The sequence below is a fragment of the Berghia stephanieae genome, chromosome 1 (genome assembly GCF_034508935.2).
Source record: "Berghia stephanieae isolate SIO BIC M18660-M18661 chromosome 1, UCSD_Bste_1.3, whole genome shotgun sequence".
In the NCBI taxonomy this organism is placed as follows: Eukaryota; Metazoa; Mollusca; class Gastropoda; order Nudibranchia; family Aeolidiidae; genus Berghia; species Berghia stephanieae.
Window position 1 is genome coordinate 103,604,659 of NC_088360.1, and position 20,611 is coordinate 103,625,269.

Below are 20,611 nucleotides of genomic sequence, written 5' to 3' on the forward strand. Positions count from 1 at the left end.
TATATGACCTTTTATTTAAGTTAAATAAAAGGTCATATCCGAATTTTTTACTTCTTTATTATAACAATTTCATTGACAGCAATTTTTTATTGTAATTTTGTTTTGCCAACTTTGTGCCTATTTCCAAATCAGCATGTTCACTCCACTTAAAAGTTCTAAGCTTAACACAGAAAATTCGAGTTAAAATAAATCTCTTTATTGAGGTCAGTGAGTATTGTCTCTAAAATTCCTATCTCAAATTTCATAAAATTTTAATGTGATCCTTTTGACTTCAAACTCGATTTATTCTTTACGAAGTCAATTCCGACAGAATACCAGATTGACCGATGAGTCAATTTCTATTTTTTTTTTCCAATTCATTTTAAAATCAAATGTAGTTTGGCCCTCAAACTTGAGGTTTCTACATAACGAAGAAGAAGAAGATGAAGATGAAGAAGAAGAAGAAGAAGAAGAAGAAGAAGAAGAAGAAGAAGAAGAAGAAGAAGAAGAAGAAGAAGAAGAAGAAGAAGAAGAAGAAGAAGAAGGAGGAGGAGGAGGAGGAGGAGGAGGAGGAGGAGGAGGAGGAGAAAGAAGAAGAGAAGAAATACAGTAGAATCCTGATAAAGCCAACAGAAAAATTGGTTGACTACACAAATTTCACTTTATCCATTGTCATTGGAACACACCAAGAACAGAACATTTGGGACCTACAAGAGGTGTTGGCTTTAAGCAGAAGTTGACTTTAGGAGTGTTGACTTTATGTGGAATCAACTGTAAAGGAGGATAAACGAGAGATCAAGAATTGATCTCATTGGGTTGGAGCATAGCCCTTGTTAATAGCCAGACACTTCCTCAAAAATTAGGTCACAATAAATAGCGACAATCAGCAGAAGAAAACTTTAAATGATTTGTTGATAGTGGTGCTTGAGCTGACAAATGATTCCATTGGTTGAACAACTGAATACATGCATCTCGGGACTCACTGTACTTTCTTTTAGTGTGACGTAATTTTTTGAGGAAAGGCTACGGTTGAAATAATAATTGGGTCAATAAATTAGTGTACAATATATATGGTGTATTTACAAACTTGTGATGTTGTGCCTCTGAGATAGATTCGAATTTTTTTACTACCCCCCCCCCCCCCCTCTATATATATATTTTTTTTTTTGTTGTTTACTGCTCATTTATGTAATTTCAGCGATAGTAAAAAGATAGAAAATGGGATAACAAAGACTTGGTAGCAGGACTTACATCACAGATGTCCGAAAATACTTTGATACATTTACTTATCTAGAGCACATCAATTACACAACAGAAAACAGAATAACACCCAGATTCATGAAAAATTTGATAACAAAATAATGTCATTCTTTTCATTTTACAGGCAAAATTAAAATAACGCGTAAGGCCTGTAAATACATATTTTAAGAGCTTTATTGTATATATATATTTCATGGAATTCCATGTGCAGCAAAATCCATGGATACATAAAACCATAACTAACACACTCCCACTATTTTTTCTTCATTCTCTCACCAAAATAATCGTCTCAAATACAGTATTGTGCCAGGGGGATTTAGATGCTAAAAATTGAAAACTTTTAGTTAAAAAATATGAGATTTGGTGTAAGTGTGTATGTTTGACTGGGGAGAATGAATATGATTTCTTATATTGACAAAACGAAAAATGTTTACTTTTTGATCATTTTAACTTTAAAATCCCTTTTCGGCAACTAATTCACAGCAATAAATTACTGTTTTGAGAAATGAGAAAATATATGAGGCTGTGCCAAACAGGTACAAAAATACTCCAATATTTAGTTTTTAGGAAAAACTAAGGCAAATATTTGTTATCACCAGGATTAAATACTTAAAATGTAAATAATAAAAAATAAAAACACTGATGGCCTAGCTTTTTTTAAGAGTAGAAAAATTGTGGCCATATGTAGTATCAATTATGTCCATCTTTTTCTGGTTTATTTTTGATGCTAGTTCGCCAGTTTTTGGAGGGTTTATTTTTCATTATTTGACCAAAGGAAACTGTTGATAATGAATATCTTCCTAAGTTTTTACAAATAGCTAAGTAATGGGGTATTTTTGAGGCAACTCTTACGAAAACAACCTTTTCGCACTGACTCATATATTTATGTATCATCAATATCGGTCCAGGTCTCTCTTTACGATACCTCTGGGGGTTTTTTCTTTCATGTTTTACACAATCCACACCACATTCAGTATTTTTATAATAAAGCAACAACTGATAACAAATCCTGCGTTACTGACATCAAATGGTAGCAGACTGCAGGTAGTTCACCAATCCCATTGACTTTTGCATCAAGGTCTGGACTCGATTCCATGAATGAAACTGAGAGTCCATGAGAAGCTCCAGTGCATTGGACAAGTGTGGCTTGCTTGCTATTTCCTCTCCGTGAACCTGCATAATGATAAAAGAGGCCAAGATTGTAGTTAAATTCATTAGTTAGAAAGATTGCTTATGCCTAAAGAATATGAACAAACGTTATAAACTGCTAACAAATTTCACAGATCATTACAACATGCAGTATAAAAAATAAACTTGTCAGAATTGCAGCAATTATCTGTGGTGTAAGGATTAACAATTTAACACAGGTGGAAGCTTCAATAAAGAAGGCAATAAATAAATACATAAATAATATTCGTTATGGAATCAAGTAATTTGGTTATTCAACATAGCAAAGGTTCGTTACGCAATGCTAAATTAAACGCTTTTAAAAATAGGTCAGAACGAATTTTTAAAATGTGATTTTATATTTTGCCATATATTGACCTAATTTACTGACAGCAAAATTATAGATATCATGTCATTAGGATGCAACCAATCAATGACCTCTGTGATATTTATGGGAGTATCCTGATCCCATTTCAAATTTCAGATCTCATTAAGGCTCACCTTTGAAGTTAAAAGTTATAGTTTCAAATTCCAGGAGACATCTGCAAACTTTTAAAATTTCTGACCAGATAAGCATCCATCATATTTATAGTTATATATTTTTCAGTCTAAAACTTAAAGCTACCAACCTTGATAAACAATGCAAGATATGAATGAGCCAGTTCAAAGTCTTTATTTGTTTTCAGCGTTTCCCTGATGAATTCAATGAAATACTCTAGCACTTCATCACTCCCCCCATCCTCTGGACAGAGCGTTCTGATGGCAGTATCGATGGCTGATGGGCTCATCTCCTTCAAGGTTATCAAGACCTTGGAATCTGGAATAATCAATTTTAAAAATGTTATGTTTTTAAGGTTTTACGGTGTCTGCGACACATTTAGGTCATTTCAGTGCCAGTAAAAAGGAAGAAAATTTGATAGTGAAAAGATTCTAGATTTTTGGTTCCCACTAAAAGGAACACACTCAAACGCTTGAAAATATATCAAAACAGAAATATAAAGATCATAACAGAGAGACGATTTAAAAGGAAGAAAAAGAAAAAAAAAGTTCTCCAAAAACTAACATTATACATTGGACTTTTTCCCTCACAGACAAAGGATTCCAGCCAAGGCCAGGACCAATCCAAATAAAGTAATTCCAAGACAAAAACAGAAAGCAAGTTGGAAAACAGATATGACTCCTGCCCACCATGGGAGGACAAAAGATCCCATCCAACGTAAATTCATATAAAAACTGATCATGCACTTCTAATAAGATGAAATTTTATCACTCTCACATTTTAAATGAAAACTGTATATCTCTCAGATGTGACGTCATCATATCATATTAACTCTCTCGAGTTTTCTATATGAATGGAAATTTGTGCAATCAATGTCCATTCATATGAATATGAGAGTTTCAATATTGTTTAAACAATGTTTTGACGTGTTGCATAAGGCAATTTACACAATTGACAAATAAATATATGATATCAAATTCTTTATGAGGCAGATTAGAGACACTTACACTCAGAGATTTTATGTGCATTGGTGAGAGCTATGGCCAAATCTGACAAGGCTCCAATAGTGGGGCGTTTTATGTGAGACGAGTCCTGGATAATAACAATAAAAATTATAATAATAATAATAATAATAATGATGATGATAATGATCATGATAATAATAATAATAATAATAATAATAATAATAATAATAATAATAATAATAATAAATAATAATAATAATAATAATAATAATAATTATAATAATAATAAAAATAATAGTAATAATAATAACAACAATAATGATAATATATAATAATAATAATAATAATAATAATAATAATAATATAATAATAATAATAATAATAATAATAACAACAACAACAATTATCATACTTATATATTCAATGTGCTTTACATTGTACAATACATGATACAAAAAAAATTGATTAAGAAACTATGAGAAAAGGACGTGTCCTACTATTAGCATTAACTATTAATGATTGGCATGCAATCACAATGATTATTATTTGCTGATCCCTGAAGTGTTGGCAAGGGCATTGTATAACTTACGTCCTTCAAGGGAAAAAAGATTTTCACACCAAAAGGCTAATATTCAATTTGGGTGCTTTTAACATAATTCTGCCTGAAAAAATGACATTTAATTTATACTTGGACATTTAATTTATTTTTTAAAAAGCTGTGTATTGTTAGATGCTCTGACTTTTATAATATAGAAGCTGGAACCTTTTTTTTTTTAAATTGAGTCTATCAAGCTGTCTAGATATGATACAAGAGGGAACAATAGGAACGTTTTTCAACTAAGGGTAAAATTGAATTGTAGAAAATATAGTTAAAATATATGAGTACCACAATTGTGGAACAGCTTACAAAATGAAACTGAGTATGCAAACCTCTATCAAATCAAGAATTATGAGAACTTGTTCGATGAGTATCAACAACATGTATCTTTCTCAAATAAAACACCAACCTCATCCTCTTCCAGCACACCAGTGAAATCAAACTTTGATTCCAATCCTAACACTGTAGGCAGGAAGAATGGAGCAGATTTGGGGGCTTTGGGTGGTTCTTTAGGCTTGTTCCTCATCTGGATTGAATTGAGTAGAGTTCATTTGAATGGTTGAGTTCTTATAAAATCAAAACTAAAGCAATGACAATTACTTAGATAGAAATAACACAACCATTGGAAATTACAGTGAAAATCAATGTTTTTAAGAAATAATATACGAGAGCCTGCAAACAAAAGTTTTCTACTTCTTTGCATTTTGAATTCCTCAACAACATAAAAAAAATAAGAATAAAAAAATTAAATGAAATAATATAAAAACTATAAATAAATTGATATATAAGTAGATATTGAGCCAATTAAACTGGTATAAAAATTTGTGAATGTTCAAATTAATATTTTTATAAATTTTAAGTACAACAAATAATTAAAGAGAAATGCGTCCACACGCAAATGTAAATTAAAACAAAAAAAAAAAAAAAAAAAACCCCAAAAAACAGGTAACATGAAGAACAAAGTATTGGCATAAAGGTAAAACTAGATTTTCAGACTGCACTTAAGATATTTTAAATTGTAATTACCTTAATGATGTCTAGATTGAGTAAATTGAGCCACCTGGATGTCGGTAGCAAAGACAAAGTGATGAGTTCATCAGAAATCTGTTCAGTGGATTTGTAATCTCCCTCTACGTCCTCTTTGTCTCCATCTCTATCTACTTCAAAACTGTCCAAGGACTCTGGGGTGTGAATATTTTAACATGAATGTAAATATATATTTTTTTTTAATGGGGAAAAAAATTGATCCAAGAAACAACAAATCACATACATACCCACACACTTTGAGCGAACCAATAATAAAGATTGAATCATATAACTTTCTTAGCTTAATGCCATTTACTTCAAATCAGTTTCATGGTTTCCTTTTCCTGTAATAAAATGAAAGTCTCATCATCTTTCTGGGCAATTAAGAATTGATGCTTCCGATGATGAAAATTAAAAAAAAAAAATATTAAAATACAGAGATCACTTGAAAACTAAAACAAATAAACTAAATAAACACATCTTGCAAAATTTAAGAAAAACCAACCTTTAGCTTCTCCAGGGACAGTAGTTTTTGGTAGTTCTGCCATAATAGGTTGGTAATCGTCAGGGAGAGGGGTCAAGGACACATAAGTGTAAAGAGTACGGTTGGACCACAAGTAAATGCCATTCTCTCCCACATGGGATGTGGCCAGGAAGTTACTACAAGGGGACATGGAGACAGAAGTGGCTGCTGACTGCACCATGAACACATCAATCAACCTGAATAATGGGAAGAAAAGTAGAACAAATATCCTTTAAGTTTTGGTTTTATTGTTAGAAGACAACAGACAGCTGCAATTTCTCATAGAGCTATTATTATTATAACTATAAAAAAAACAAGAGACTATCAATCTAAATTTCACCATAGATTTAAAATGCATAGAATAAAAAGCATTACCTGCCAGTTGGTAGATTCCAGGTTCGAACAGTACAATCCATAGCACTTGTAATCAACCACCTGCCATCAGAGTTGAATGTCTGAAAATGGAAAATTATGTAATTTTGGAGTGAAGTGATAAGCAGACCTGCCTAGTACTATGAGAACTTTGTTGAATTATAATGTTTGGCTCCAATTTAATAAATTAATGACCGTCTCTAAGTCATTAAAATTTATTCAAAAGTGAAGTTTATACCAGATTGCATAATTATAAGGACTTTGAAGAGGGCAAGTTGATTTTTAAAGTGAACGATAGCGACGGCTATTTTTAATCCCATTAAAACTACGAATTTTTAAATTTTCAGATGGGCAGATCTGGATATGAAAACTCATATTGTAAACGAATTAAATCTGAATTAGGTAAATAATTTATTATCAGATCATTCATAATCTTTGTCATTGTTAATGAAATAATGATAGAAAAAAATGTGTAGAAATTGCGGCATTTGAATTAAAATAGCCCTACTTCCCCCTTGAAGTTCTTAATCTAAAAATAATTATTTTAAAAAAAACCCCAAAAAAACAATCTGAGGGAAAACCAAGAGAAATTAAAATTTCCAAGATTGTAATTTTTTTCCCTATATTAAACACACATTAACAGAATGTTTAATTTTGATTCAATACTGAATTCACATCAGTGTCTGTCAGGTCAATTTATGACAAATGCAACTTTTCTTTAATTGTCAATATGCTTTATTCTTTGTTGACAAGACAGCTTTCTCAAAATTATTTTTACTAAGATATTTTAAAAGAATATGGCCTCCTTTCAAAATGTCCATGTGAAGCAAAACAAGAACTAAGAAAAATGGGTGGTTGACAAAGACTGCACAATGGTGTAAACTGACAACTGGACAAAAAGTTCTCTAGTGATATTATTTTCTTCTTTGCTAATAACGTAAACACTTACCATATCAGTGATGGCACCAGAATGGCCCTTGAAGTGTCTGACTTGCTTTCCATTGTCAATATCAACAACCGAGATGGTGAAATCATCTAGGGCTACAGCTAACATTGAACTAGAAAAAAAGAAGAGAAGAAAAAACAAAAAATGTTAACTGTAAATTTCAATCAATTAAAATTTGTCTCTTAATACTGAAAATGTTGACTCAAGGGGGACATCAGATCTCTCACTATTATTATAATTACAGTTTATAGAGTTCAGTGGACTATGATTTATATACCAGCTTTACATGGTGCCGATCCAGAGAGTGAAACATATATTTAAAGCGAACAAAGAACAAACTATTCTCTCAAATTTCTTGAAAAGGTGAAATGATATAATTTTTTTACAGACTTTTAATTATTTTAGTGAATTTCTAAAAATAGATAATAACAGTATTGAAGGATTGTACAATTAATATTCGACCTATACTTTTACCTTTCTCTGTGAAGATAAATTTGTGAAATAAAAGCATCCAATTTCAATTCCCCTAAAAGTTCCTTCTGTTTGAACCTCCAAAATTTAACACAGCCGTCTGCCCCAGCAGTGATGACTTTCTGATTGAGTGCATCGCATGCAATGCCCCTTACACTGTGATTGTGAGCTGCAAAAAGTTAATGAATGCAATTTATTTTTCAAAAAAGTTAATTCTTAAACAGACACATCATGTGGAACTAATGAAATGCACTATAATGACAATGTCAAACTTTTCCAGCTAGTGTATATAAAAAAATACAATTCAGTTCATATCTAACAAACTTGCATTCAAGAAACTACAATCGATTTCCTAAAATGATTTATAGTCTTCATGATCCTCATTTATTTATTTATAATTATTTTTTTTTCATTCCACAATACAGTTTCTTGGTGAAATTCAAATTTAACAAACTAAATCTAAATTAACAGAATTCAACAACAACAAAAAAACTGAATAGCAACCATGTTTTACCCATGTGAGCAATTAAAATTATACACAAGTACCCGCAATTGCTGGCAATAAAAACACCTAATATTCTTTTGAACAGAATACTGATTTATAGCAAAAAGCCTCCAACAAAATCTAACATTTCACAATCTACCCAATCACTGCTTGGCAAGAGGGGAGAACAAAGGAACCAAAAATAATCTGACTGATTTTAAGCAGTCATGAGTGGATACTCTCCTGACTAAGCCGCAGAGACACTAATTAGATAAAATACAAATTTGAGCTTGTTTTAAAAAAAAGATGTGAACACTTCAATGTGTGTAATGCTTTAAATCAAAGTTTACACAATTTAGGTTTGACGTGTATTTTAATCTTGCTGCAATAAAGATGTATGAATCCTCTGTATTTTTTTCATGGACTTCTTTTATTTTATCCACAAAAGTTGGTTGAATACATACTGGACCATAACAGCAACTCTAACAAGAGTTTATTTCAAATAAATAACTTATCCAAGGTTGCTAATTCAGGAGTAACATTTTTTAACTTAACTTTTATCTGAAAATATTGACCAGCCCCTAAACACTGCACTCAAGTTTGTTTGCCAAGTGATTGGAAAATATACATACAAAGGTTTTTTTAACATACTGAATTCTGTAAATGTATGGAAAATCAGCAGCCTTGCTATCAGTGAAATTTTAACATCATCAAAATAAGTTCAATACCGCACATTTAAAAAGAGGAGAAATAATGAATGACTTACCACGGCGTTCTCCAAAAGTTCCTCTGTGTAGACCAGATTGCATGTTGTACATGTCCACTTCACCTGAACTGTAGCCAATCAGCCCAAAGTTACCACAAGCAGTTATTTCAACAGCCTAAACAGTGAGTTAAACCAAAAAGGAACCTAAATACAAATGATTATGAGGCACATAGAAAATCTTAAGCATTCGAGCCCTCATGGAGTTAAGAGTTAATTTCAGTTCTTCAGATGTTAAGCGGACAGTAATAATTTCTTTCTACTTTTTGAATAGGACGCTACAGCAGAATAATTTCTGCTAGATCTATTTAAAGACACAACCAGGGTAGACAAGGAGAATAGCAAAAATCTAATGATTCTTGGGAAAAAAAACATACAAATACGTTATATCCACCATTACTATAATACATAAACTTTATAAATTACAAACATAACAATTCAATAGCCATAGTGTTTACATATCAAATTTCAAAGTTTAACGATTCACTTCATAACATAACACGATAAATTTCCTTATTTATAAATTTACATAACACACTCTTAAACACACCAAAAATTTTTTTTTAATTACTAAAAATATAAAAAAATAAAAAAGAAGAGTAAGGAGAGAAACAATGCAAGAGGCGTGCAAATTACTAATTTGCAGACAAACAACATACCGTGGCAGCAGCTTCATGCATGGAAACATCTTTCTTAAATCTTTCATGTTTGTACTTGTGCTTCCCCATTGTTGATCGTCCATAACTCCAAGATGTCACCATGTTCAATGATCTGTGACAAGCCAGAATGTTGTCCCAGTCACTCTGTCTACAAGGTTCTGTTTGGATAAATATGATTGCTGCCTTATCATTCAGTAAACCATGTATGATTTATTGCAGAGAAGAAAAGGATCAATAATAATAATAATAATAATTATAATAATAATAATAATAATAATAATAATAATAATAATAATAATAATAATAATAATAATAATAATAATAATAAAAGTGGAGGCAATTCATTTTCATTTGGCCACAGCTCTGACATATGTATCCGTACCAGTACCAGTATGGTCATTCTTCAACTGTGTGGTAACAGACTTCACAAAAACAGAAATCATATAAATTATATAATCAGTAAAAAAAATAAATTTACAATCTAGCCCACGATATCTCCTAAAAATCTTATATTGTAAGCTCCTCTTAAACTTCTAAAACCAAATTACATCAATATACAATCCAAATGTTTCTTACCAGCAACAAATCTGACCACAGGAGGCATCTGATGCTTGTCAAACCGTAGCCCATTCTTCTTGGTTTCCCTCTTATTATAAGATGCCCTGCCTAAACTTTTATTGTGTTTATCATGTACTGTAGAAAATGAGCGAACTGTACAGTCTTGTCCTGTTAGAAAAATAATAAAGAGAATGTGTGATGGTGACAATTGAATATCAATAACATATACAATAAAGCACTGGTTCATCAAAGACAAAATGATTTGTTTAACATGATCACAAGAAGGGGATGCCATAACCATGAAAGGCAATTTTCTTTCATATTGACTAATGGTTATATTCATTTTTTCAATTTTAAAAGGGACCAAAAATTTCTGGGACAAGCAGACAGCACGGAGGTAAAGGGCTTGAGTGGAATAAGTTAATATGTTTTGAACTCTGAGCACAGGTCAAGTGATCTGGATCTGAAAAAAAAAAAAAGAATTCTGTTTAGATTAGAAATATGGTAACTGTTAAAGAAAAGCACAAGCAGTAGGAGATACCTGATGAAATGATGTTTGATCCATCTTGGCCATAAAATCTTAAATGAGTTGGGGGTCCACTATGTCCCTCACGTAGATGTAAAAGCCTGGCTCCTGCATCAGGCAAATCAAATATCCAAACCTAAGAGATAAATACAGTCCAATTATATCAATTTTTATACAATAAATTTAAGTGTGAAAACTGAATTGTCGATAAGAAGTGGAGTTTGAAATGAGAAAGATGAATTTTACAGGTAATCAACCTTATCTGTTGCAGAAATAATTTGGTGTCTTTTAACTGAAATCAATCACTTCTCAAAATCATTTACTGTAATAATGGTAAAGCACACCTAATGGTTTTATCATTTTTTCATATCAACCCATGTGCCCCACATTAATGGTTCAGTTCAAAACTGTCAGCTGATCACATCTTGCAAAGCAATACCAGATTCACTGAGTCCATGAGCACTTTTTGCAGCACAAACTCTCATCTTTCGTATTTCAAGACAAGTAGTTTCATTCCTAACTTGAAATTTGGTTCATTTAGTTGTAAATACCATTTTGGAATTTCAATCCCATCTCAGAACGAGGGGACATTTGATTAATTTATACACATAGGAGACCTGACCCTCATTCAATATAACATCATCACTTCAATACCGCTACAATTGAATTAATTGAAGATGTTTAACGACATTTGACCACCTAGATTAGGAATGTATTTCAAAATTTCAACAACTGAATCAATATAAAAATGTGATATCTAAGTTAGGAAAAGTGTCATATTAACTTCTTAACAGCTGCTTTGTAATATTTAATGGGCACTAATTTCTATGAAGGACTACATACCTTAAGGCTGTTGTCAGCTGCTGATGTTATCATAAGAGGCTCAGATGGCAAACATTCAAGCCCTGTCACTGACGACTGATGGGCACCTTCCAAATAACTGTGTAGTTTCCTGTTCTCTAAATCCCACAGGGCGATGTGGCCTGCAGTACTTCCAGTCACCATAATTGGATGACCATCTTATGGCAGAGAGAAAAAAAATGAAAAACATTTTATTTTATATAAATTCTTTTATTAAATTCAAACTGTAAGAATTCTTACCTATCTTAGCAAAAAACAAAACAAGTTTCATATTCATGCATACTTGAAAAAGAACAACTATCTTAGAATACATATCATACAACCATTTATTTGAAAAACTTCATTTCTGCCAAATCATAAAATCTACAATTACATAAAAGTTTAAAGCAGCTCATTTTTTCATTTTCAAGAGAAGCAACTCTGTTGCGAGTTTCACACCAGAGTAATTGCTCATTCATGAAAATGTTCATATTATATAAAGTCAGGTTCGGGCCCAATCCAACAAGGTCTATAAAGTTTCAAAAACGCATCCTCCTGATATGTATATTTCTTTTTCTTATTCTTCATTCAACCAAATACTGTCTTCAAGATTGAAGGTCTAGTTGGTGAAGGAATACCATTTCATTCCTCAGCTCTGTCAAGGGCTCATAAAGTTTAGTTTGCAGAGGTGTAGTAGCATGCTAAAAAATCATCTCTTGCTGTTGCATACTTTGGGCAGATCTGGAGTATATGGTGCTCATCTTCTCCTCCATCACAGCAATCATACATGCCTGTTTCTCCTAATTTGAACATCTTGTTCATGTGGTGTTTCAGGAAACTGTCCTGATCAAATTCTGAAAACTGTGACTTAATCTTTTCTATTTAGAAGTCTGATTGGGTCACTTCTCCTGAAGCGTGGATGTATCTAGTACCAATTGGATTTGGCTCGGGTCTTGATGAATACAAGTTTGGATTTGTTCCAACCTCTTAAAACATTAATTCTAAACATTCAATTTAAACACTCATAAAAATGCATATTACTCACCTGTTCTAAATCCAATATTTGTTACTGGTCCATAAACTTGCTTGAACTTTAAAACAGTTTTATCCAAACTGAGATTGTGAAGGATGACTTGCCCATCACTCAACCCTATGGCCATCACATCTACTGCTGTTGACTGTAATACAAGTAATAAAACATGAAATATCCAACTACATTTTAAAAAGGATACTACTCTTTAATAAATTTCTCAATAATCCTTAATGCTTTATCATAAATGATGACACTAAGACATGAATGTTCCATTTTACTTTCCAAAAGGAGAAACAAAAACAATTATTTCAGACCATTTTCAAAAGTTTTCCAACAGACTTGATTTTTTAAAAATTAATTGACAAACCTGCCTATTTGAATTTCAAAATTTCCTATTCCCAAGATAAAAAAAGAGAAGTCATTATAAGTACGTTTATAAATTAACCTCAGAAGGATTCTAAAACTTTTCAAAGTCTGGAAAATATGTACTCTAGCACCAAACTTTGCTTTTTTAAGTGTATTTCTGCAGTTGGAGCAGATAATTTTAGTTCTTAACTATTTTTACATAATAGTATACACAAGTGTGATTGTGCAGGAAGATTCAGTAGAACGTGAATGTGAACGTTATATATGACCAGCTATGTGCAAATATTTCAAGCTAATGTAAGAATAGCAATTTGGTATCTAAGAAGTGTGCAAATTTAGTTGAATCACCCTGTATACCCTCTTGAGTCCAGGAGCCTAACAACCGTACCATAAACTCAAGATATAAGAACAATAAAGATAATTATGATCAAACAGACAGGACCTGTGCTATCGCTGTCACCCCAGCTCCCCAGCCGTCAAAGGTGTAAATTAGTTTATTTGACTTTATATTCCACAGCTGTAAGGATCCCTGTTGACTTCCAAGCAATATTTTGTTTTTGTAAGTGTGGGGGTGAGCAATGGCCGTTATGCAGAAAGATTTGGGGTCAAACTTGACTTGCAGGTATAGTTCTGGATGATAATGATAAAAAAATAAAAATTCGGAAATTGATTTCAGATATGATATACATCGAACTTTATTTCGTCAAACGCAACGTGGTGTTATAAAATGATATTTTACTAATAAAATCCTTGGAAAAAAAACTTCTTGTCCAATGGCATTTTCTCCTGAGGTAACTAAGAACAGTCCAAAGTGACAAATTAGGGAGAAGGCACTGGTGTAAGATAAAGATGTGAAAAAGTATTTATGAAACAGTGCCAGACAAAGCAAAAAAAAAAAAACCCCAAAAAAATCATCCCAAAAGCAGGATTGGCATTTTCCTTTTTTTTTTTTTTTTCCTTTCTTGCTTTCTCTGGCACTGTCTCTTACACAATTTTTCAGATCTTTGTCTAAGCACAGGCCGCAAAGCATATTTGAGCATGTTCAAGACATGATGACTCAAAGGTGTCTTTCATATAAAATTATTAGCTTCCTCATTAACAAACATTCAATCACTCTTCAGAAAATTTAACTCATCAACTTTAACATTGGATAGACCTTTCTTCATGGCAATCTGCAGTGACTCTGGAGTTACAAATTGACTAAAAATATTTGTTAAAAGTTATTCCCGAATCTCAAATGAAACAAATATCAGAGGTTCTCTTGACTCCACGAGACAAACAAATTTCTTTATTAGAGGCAGGACATTGTTATCAAAGCTTATAACAAACTTCAGAAATGTTTTCCTCAACTAGAGTATTGCAAATTCTTTGCTTCCTCTGATTTCCTTCCTTTGCCATTGTCTTCTTCCTCAAAGGAATTAAAAAAGTTCTACAATGTTTTCATTTATAGGAAAATAGCGGAGGACTTGGAATGGTGGAATTCCAATAAAACTAAATGGTGGAGATTTGAGACCCATGAGTCTTAAATCAATATCAATATAATAAGACAGACTTTCTACATTAAGCTTATTCAAATTTGGGACATAGATTTTAATTAAAATATATGAAAGATAAAAATAAAACCATCCACGAGCTTGGCCATTGCAAAAAAAACAACAGAATCATATTAAAAACCATCTTTCCAAAACAGAAAAATAAATTTTATAAAAAATGGATTGTCTTTAAGTCATAGGAAAATATCTTACCATCACCAAAGGTGTCCCAGACAATAAGATCTCCATCCACATCAACTGAAATCAAGTGGAGGCCAAATGACAGCAACAAACACACTTCAGATTTATGTCCCTTCAAAGTTTTTGTTATCTGGCATAAACATTGATAGGGGGGGGGGGGGGGGGGGGGGGGGGAAATGATGAAAGTTGATAAGTATCAAAATGAAATAGCACACTTGCAACTTCAAACCTGAAAATGGATGTCTCTAGAAATCATAAAAGAATGTTTTCAAACTGATCTCAGGTCATTTTTGGTCAAACGATGAGATATCCTTCAAGGATCAACTCTAGTCAATACATTGATATTTGTGTAAAATGCTCTTCTGCTTTAATTGTAGAAGTTGATTGATTAGAGGCATCACTCTTCATACTATGTTGCTGTTGGCCAGGACACCTTCTAAAGTGCTTGGACCACATTTATTGGCCTATATAGAAGCTCAAATTTTTTAATGTTACATTTTTGTTTTTTGTTTGTTGTTGCTTTAGGTCTCTTCCAACACAATTGAGGTTATATGAGAGACCGCTGAAACAAAAAAACAAGCAATCTAACAAAAATGGTACAAATGTAAATCAAAATCATAACCTAAAGATATCATAAGCTAAATTATAAATAACCAAGAACAAACAGGCAGAAGATTTACAGAAAAAAAAATATCCCCTGTCAAAAATACAATCACAAACCAAAGAAGCAGGATAGGCTAGTAAAGAGAAGAAGAAACGACATCACTATCGGATCGTACACCCATGCGAACATCATAGGTATATGATTCAAGGGTGATGCTCCCATCCCCGTTACATTTTCCATTCTATTAATTAGAGAATCCAGAAATACAGGTCTACAATTTAATTTTGTCTCAATTATTATCTTTAGTCATAATATTTTTACAATCTTCTTATAACTCTATTTCTATCTAATGCGCATTATGTATTCTTGCAGATTCTTGTACCATTTAGGCGACGCATTCCATCAACAACAAGCTTTTCAAATTCAAATATGGAAGGAGAAAGTATAACATAATAAAATTGTAACCCTCCACAAATGCATATGTGTCATAAAGGCCTTGACCTAAAATGTCTTTGCATGTCTGACAAAAAGAATGTCGGTAAAATTGATATCAATGAATTGTAATATTCTGTTCCTTATATAAACAAACCAACCTTTTTGTTTCTTTCTATCACAAACACATCACAACCAGCACCAGTGTAGATGTATCTGTTGTCAACAGCTATCACATTAATGTCTTCAGGGTGAGTATCGCCTAAAGAAGTAGGGGAAATAAATTGAATTTGAAATGTAAAAAGCAAATTACAAAAGCAAAAAAAATTTTTTTTTAATTTGAAATATAAGCCAATTTAACAAAAGAGAACAGCTTTTAGAAAAGTTAATTGACCTCAATCATTAATTATATATTTTTTTAAAAACCCAAAATACTTTATATAGCACAATATCCACTATATGTGCTCAAAGTGCTTTACATGGGGTCCCTGGCCAACAACAACACAACATGTAGGACGTGACACGATGGCATGACGCCTATTAGGCGATATTACAATTTTTTCAGAAAGAGACAATACTGTTAACGACCAGGTACTCATTTTACACCTGATACAGTGAGAGAATGTGATTAAAGAGCCTTTTCCAAGGACGCAACTATGCTCGAGGTAGGTTCGAACCCAGGACCTTCCTGTCCGAAAACAAGTATCATGCCACAACAGCACATAGCCGATAGAAACAGTTTATTTCAGATTTTTAGTGTCATTGTCAATTCCTTCCTCACTCTTCTAGCCTTTGCAAGTGGTTATAAGACATCTTTTGACGGGGCCCTCAACACATTCTACGATTTGATTTTTTTAAAGATGTATTGGGCAATGATAAAGTTGACTTTGGAATGACACTTTCAGTCTTGCTAACAAAACAAAACAAAAACAAAAAATCATGAAGAGACAAATCTTTTACCAGTCTATCCAAGCTAATATGAAATTTGATATTATCAATGCACTGTGAATTAAAATGTGCCTACTTTATTAGAGTTGCAACAGTTTGAAATGTATCTCCAAAAGAAAGAAAAAAAGAAAGAAAATTGTGCTTTTAATGGTTTGGAAAACGGTCATGGTTGACTGTCTTAGATTCGTGTTTAAGAAGACATTATTACATGTCATAAAATTATAAATAAACACCTGTGTTATTTATGCATTATTTCTTCCTCAATTGAAAAAAGAAAAATTAGATAAATGCCAGATTGTTCTCCACCAAGAATGGCATGAACAGGCTATTTTTCATAAACTTATATCTTATATGGACTTGCCAATTGCCCTCATAATTAAAATGAAGAAAATGTCAAGATTAGCACAATATGAACTAAATATCATATAAACATCAAATGAAAAAGTTATGTCTGACTTGTCATCAAATTTTTACTGTACTTACTGATTGAAACTATTCCAAGTTTGCTGGTCTGGAATGAAAAAATAAAAAAATCTTTATGTATGAAGCTTGAGAAGTTTCCTGTAGATATCATATAAATCAAATAAGACTGAAAAGTAATTTCTAAATGCCTCAAAGATGGGATGAAATGAATAAACTTTGTAATAAACCAGTGCCATATTCCGAAGGGTATTAAGAAATTTTTGCTGCCCATTTAACGCTAAAGAAACAGAATAAACTCCTGTCCCTGATCATATATGGTCACTTCTAAGTGATCTGACTAGTTCAGATTAACATCAAACTCTCAATTTTTGGGGAATGTGCTTGCCATTCATTGTGCCCCTTAGTTGGGTCCAACACAGAAAACACTGCAAAATGGACAACTCTCATGGAAATAACATTTAAAAGGGCTTGAAGTGAATAAAACTCACAAATTGCATTACACATAACACTACCTCACTATACATACATACTTGCAGTTATCACTCAAAAGACAGATCATGTTTATAATAAATCAAATTATGATTGCGATGCAAAAGGTAGAAAGCCGTCAACCATTTTAAATGATTTCTCACTAAATTGCTTTCATGCAACATTTCAATTATGAGGAAAGTCACTTTCGATGAGGTCAGGTCAGCTGATTATTGATAAGAGTCATCATTGTTCTTTCCAAGAAATGAAACTACAATCATTGCTTGGTTAAATAAATAAGAATCAAAACTTTGTTTACTTTAGACATAATTGAAGTCGAAGTGTTGCACTTTTAACCAAGGAGCTACAGTTAAAGGACCCACTTTAAGGAGATTAAAATTTTGATTGACAAATCATGCATAGTCCTTGATTAACAATTATTTATAAATGCTATTTATATTTTTAAGCAAATCCCATAATTAATTGATTTATTTAGCAAAAATTGCCTTTTTGTTTGGTTTACAATACAAATTTTATTGTCATACAACTAACAATAAACTATATTATATAAATGGACTATACCACTGAATGCCACCTTACATTGTACAGATGAAAAGCTCTGCCCACACATGTGATCACATAATGATCCTTATGACGTCGGTGGTATCTGGTGACCAATGGGACATGATTACTGACATATCCAAGGGCTCTGTAACCGGTAAATATCTTGCTAGGGGCTACAGACATCTTCAAAAATAAAGAATCTGATGTGGAGAGAGAAAATACAAAAACTGGTCAATTTGCTGTGAATAAGTACTATTTTATCATAAGAGAGGGATGGGTTCTGAAGTCAATTTCGTTTTAATGCTAATATCAGTTTAGGGGTCCCGATAGCAGTTGGTAGAGCACCCGTAAGGACCAAAATGGATCCCAGGTGCAGTAGAGATTTTTTTCTGACCTCCCAGTCCACCCAACAGTGATTGGGTAGCTGGGTCAGTTAGATCTGGTGGAAAGTACTTCGCAATAGACTAGCGTCCTATCCAAAAGGTTGCATGCAATTGCTATTGTCCGTGTCACACTCTAGAAACAGGGATAAACTCCGGCTCTATGGGCCCAATGGCTCTGAAGGACTTTTTTTTATCAGTTTGACTCATACATATAATCGATGCGCATGGTAAGCTGACTTGAAATATCATATTTTTTGTCATTTATTTCCTGTACTTTGATATGCAATTTTCAAAATTGATAGAGACTTTTCAAAGTATGGATTTGAAACCTTGCATACATATATTTCATTGCAATATCTGATTTTTAATCAGAGGCAATTTTGGTTTTATCAGTAACTTCTTTTTTTCTTCATGAATTTTTGAAAATACTGTTTGAGAATCTTGCAAAAATATTCTTCAAAAATTTAAATTTTACAAAACCCCAAAAAATTTTTTTTTTAAATAAAAATTAATTAACAATCAAAATCTATATCATTCATACCAAATTTGAAGGAAATCAATTGATAAATAAAAATTAAAAAATAGATAAAAATAACGATACAAAATTGTCACTTTGACTTTGAGAAAATTGAACTTGAAAATAAAAGAATAGAAAAGAGCCTGTGATAAATTCTAAAACCCAACCAAAAGCTACAAAACAATGCTATGCCATTTTATTTTCAAAATATAATACTACTCTTCTAAACTAAATGCCATGGATTTTACATAAAACAACCACGTTAAAGTTAATTATCCAAAATTGATGTGCTTGTGTGAACAAACAAGAACTATTTGGACCTTGATTTTTAGAGTAATTTTGCCATATATGATGAATTTAATTAGTATAAAATTTTATTTGTGCATGATTGATTTTACTAAGAGTGTATCATCGAAAATGTAAACCCCTACAGGAGATCTATTTTGTGCGCAACGTTTTCTTGCTTCAAAAGTTCCTAATCATCAGCCTCGAACGAGAGACTAACCGATACAAACGATTTCAATTTCAGTCTTTTTGTTTGAGTTTGTAATAATTTGTGTCGATTGTAAAGATTTAGTGATTTAGTTCAATGTTAACCCAATAGTAATAGTAATAGCTTTCTGGATGTCTCTTCTTATTAATTTTTATTTTTGAAAAAATATCAAACTACCTACTTAGACACTTCCTTTTTTAGCTATGTCACCTCAATCATTCATGAGAAGAAATGGTTTCAGTGAGCTTGTCTTTGTACTTGTACTTCTGACTTCTACTTATATTTATGACTTGTGACTTTGAGGATATGAGAATTAAAAAAAAAAATAATTAAAACACGAGTTTGCTAAGATAACTGAGTTTAGTTTAGACAAGGTATAATTAATGTACACACTCAACGACTCAATCTATTATTCTCGTGACCGTCTTTCTTTAAATGTATGTTAACTATTGTCATTATCATTCATTATTGATTGATCATTGAATACTTCAATCAGTCTTTTGCTTTTTTACCCATTTTGTTCTAGAGCAAACATTGTCTTAAAACTAAAGTAAAAACGTTTTAAACAGCGAGATCAGATCGCAGGCGCTATAAATTACAGCACTACAGAGTAATAGTAATTTGAGTTGAGTAACCCGAGGCCGAGTCTGTAGAGTTAGGAGTAGAAGATGAAGTAAGTAAGGAGTCGAAACAGCAGTCAAGAGTGAGAGACCCATCGTTCATTGTTGTAGATATTTTCTGACTTACAAACAGAACGAACAAATTAAAGCCTGGCTACTAACAACATTTTAAAAACTTAAGTTCTTACTCACATTTTCTAGTTAGAAGTAAATCAACAGAGCAGAGACACGATAAACAACTTCGACATGATGATTGATGATAGAAATAGAAAGTGAAAGTAGGATCTACAAACGCATGGCAATCTCCGGAAGTCATGATATTTTGTTTTGTTTACAAGAAGTGGCTTGATGATATACATGTATAATGATACGGATAACGCTGTTCAAGCAC

The 20,611-nt window shown here is 32.1% G+C and overlaps 1 protein-coding gene across 2 annotated transcripts; it reads right to left on the bottom strand.

The window, feature by feature from the left end:
• Positions 1-1,395: 1,395 nt before the first annotated feature.
• Positions 1,396-20,528, bottom strand: LOC144962618 (WD repeat-containing protein 36-like). Of its 2 annotated transcripts, none has more exons than XM_078895708.1 (21): positions 20,413-20,528; positions 18,244-18,407; positions 17,236-17,263; positions 15,966-16,066; positions 14,781-14,898; positions 13,478-13,665; positions 12,682-12,814; positions 11,640-11,815; positions 10,812-10,932; positions 10,289-10,438; positions 9,713-9,870; positions 9,057-9,171; positions 7,810-7,975; positions 7,339-7,447; positions 6,393-6,472; positions 6,000-6,214; positions 5,495-5,649; positions 4,878-4,994; positions 3,913-3,997; positions 3,036-3,223; positions 1,396-2,412 (listed from the first exon to the last, which is right to left on the bottom strand). In XM_078895708.1, exons 2-21 carry the CDS (start codon positions 18,388-18,390, stop codon positions 2,263-2,265), a joined length of 2,700 nt encoding a protein of 899 aa, XP_078751834.1. In that variant the 5' UTR covers positions 18,391-18,407; positions 20,413-20,528; the 3' UTR covers positions 1,396-2,262. The 2 variants fall into 2 exon arrangements, with proteins under 2 accessions (XP_078751834.1, XP_078751836.1); XM_078895710.1 differs by lacking the exon at positions 20,413-20,528 and adding an exon at positions 19,782-19,896.
• Positions 20,529-20,611: the final 83 nt, after the last annotated feature.

What these genes read in the sequence shown, in the direction of transcription:
- LOC144962618 (XM_078895708.1), bottom strand. Translation starts at nt 18,390, where the DNA reads ATGTCTGTAGCCCCTAGCAAGATATTTACCGGTTACAGAGCCCTTGGA. An exon ending in GGGTGACAGCGATAGCACAG is followed by an intron (nt 12,815 to 13,477) that starts GTCCTGTCTGTT and finishes CTTGTATTACAG; the next exon opens with TCAACAGCAGTAGATGTGAT. An exon ending in TGGAATCTACCAACTGGCAG is followed by an intron (nt 6,215 to 6,392) that starts GTAATGCTTTTT and finishes CCCATTATTCAG; the next exon opens with GTTGATTGATGTGTTCATGG.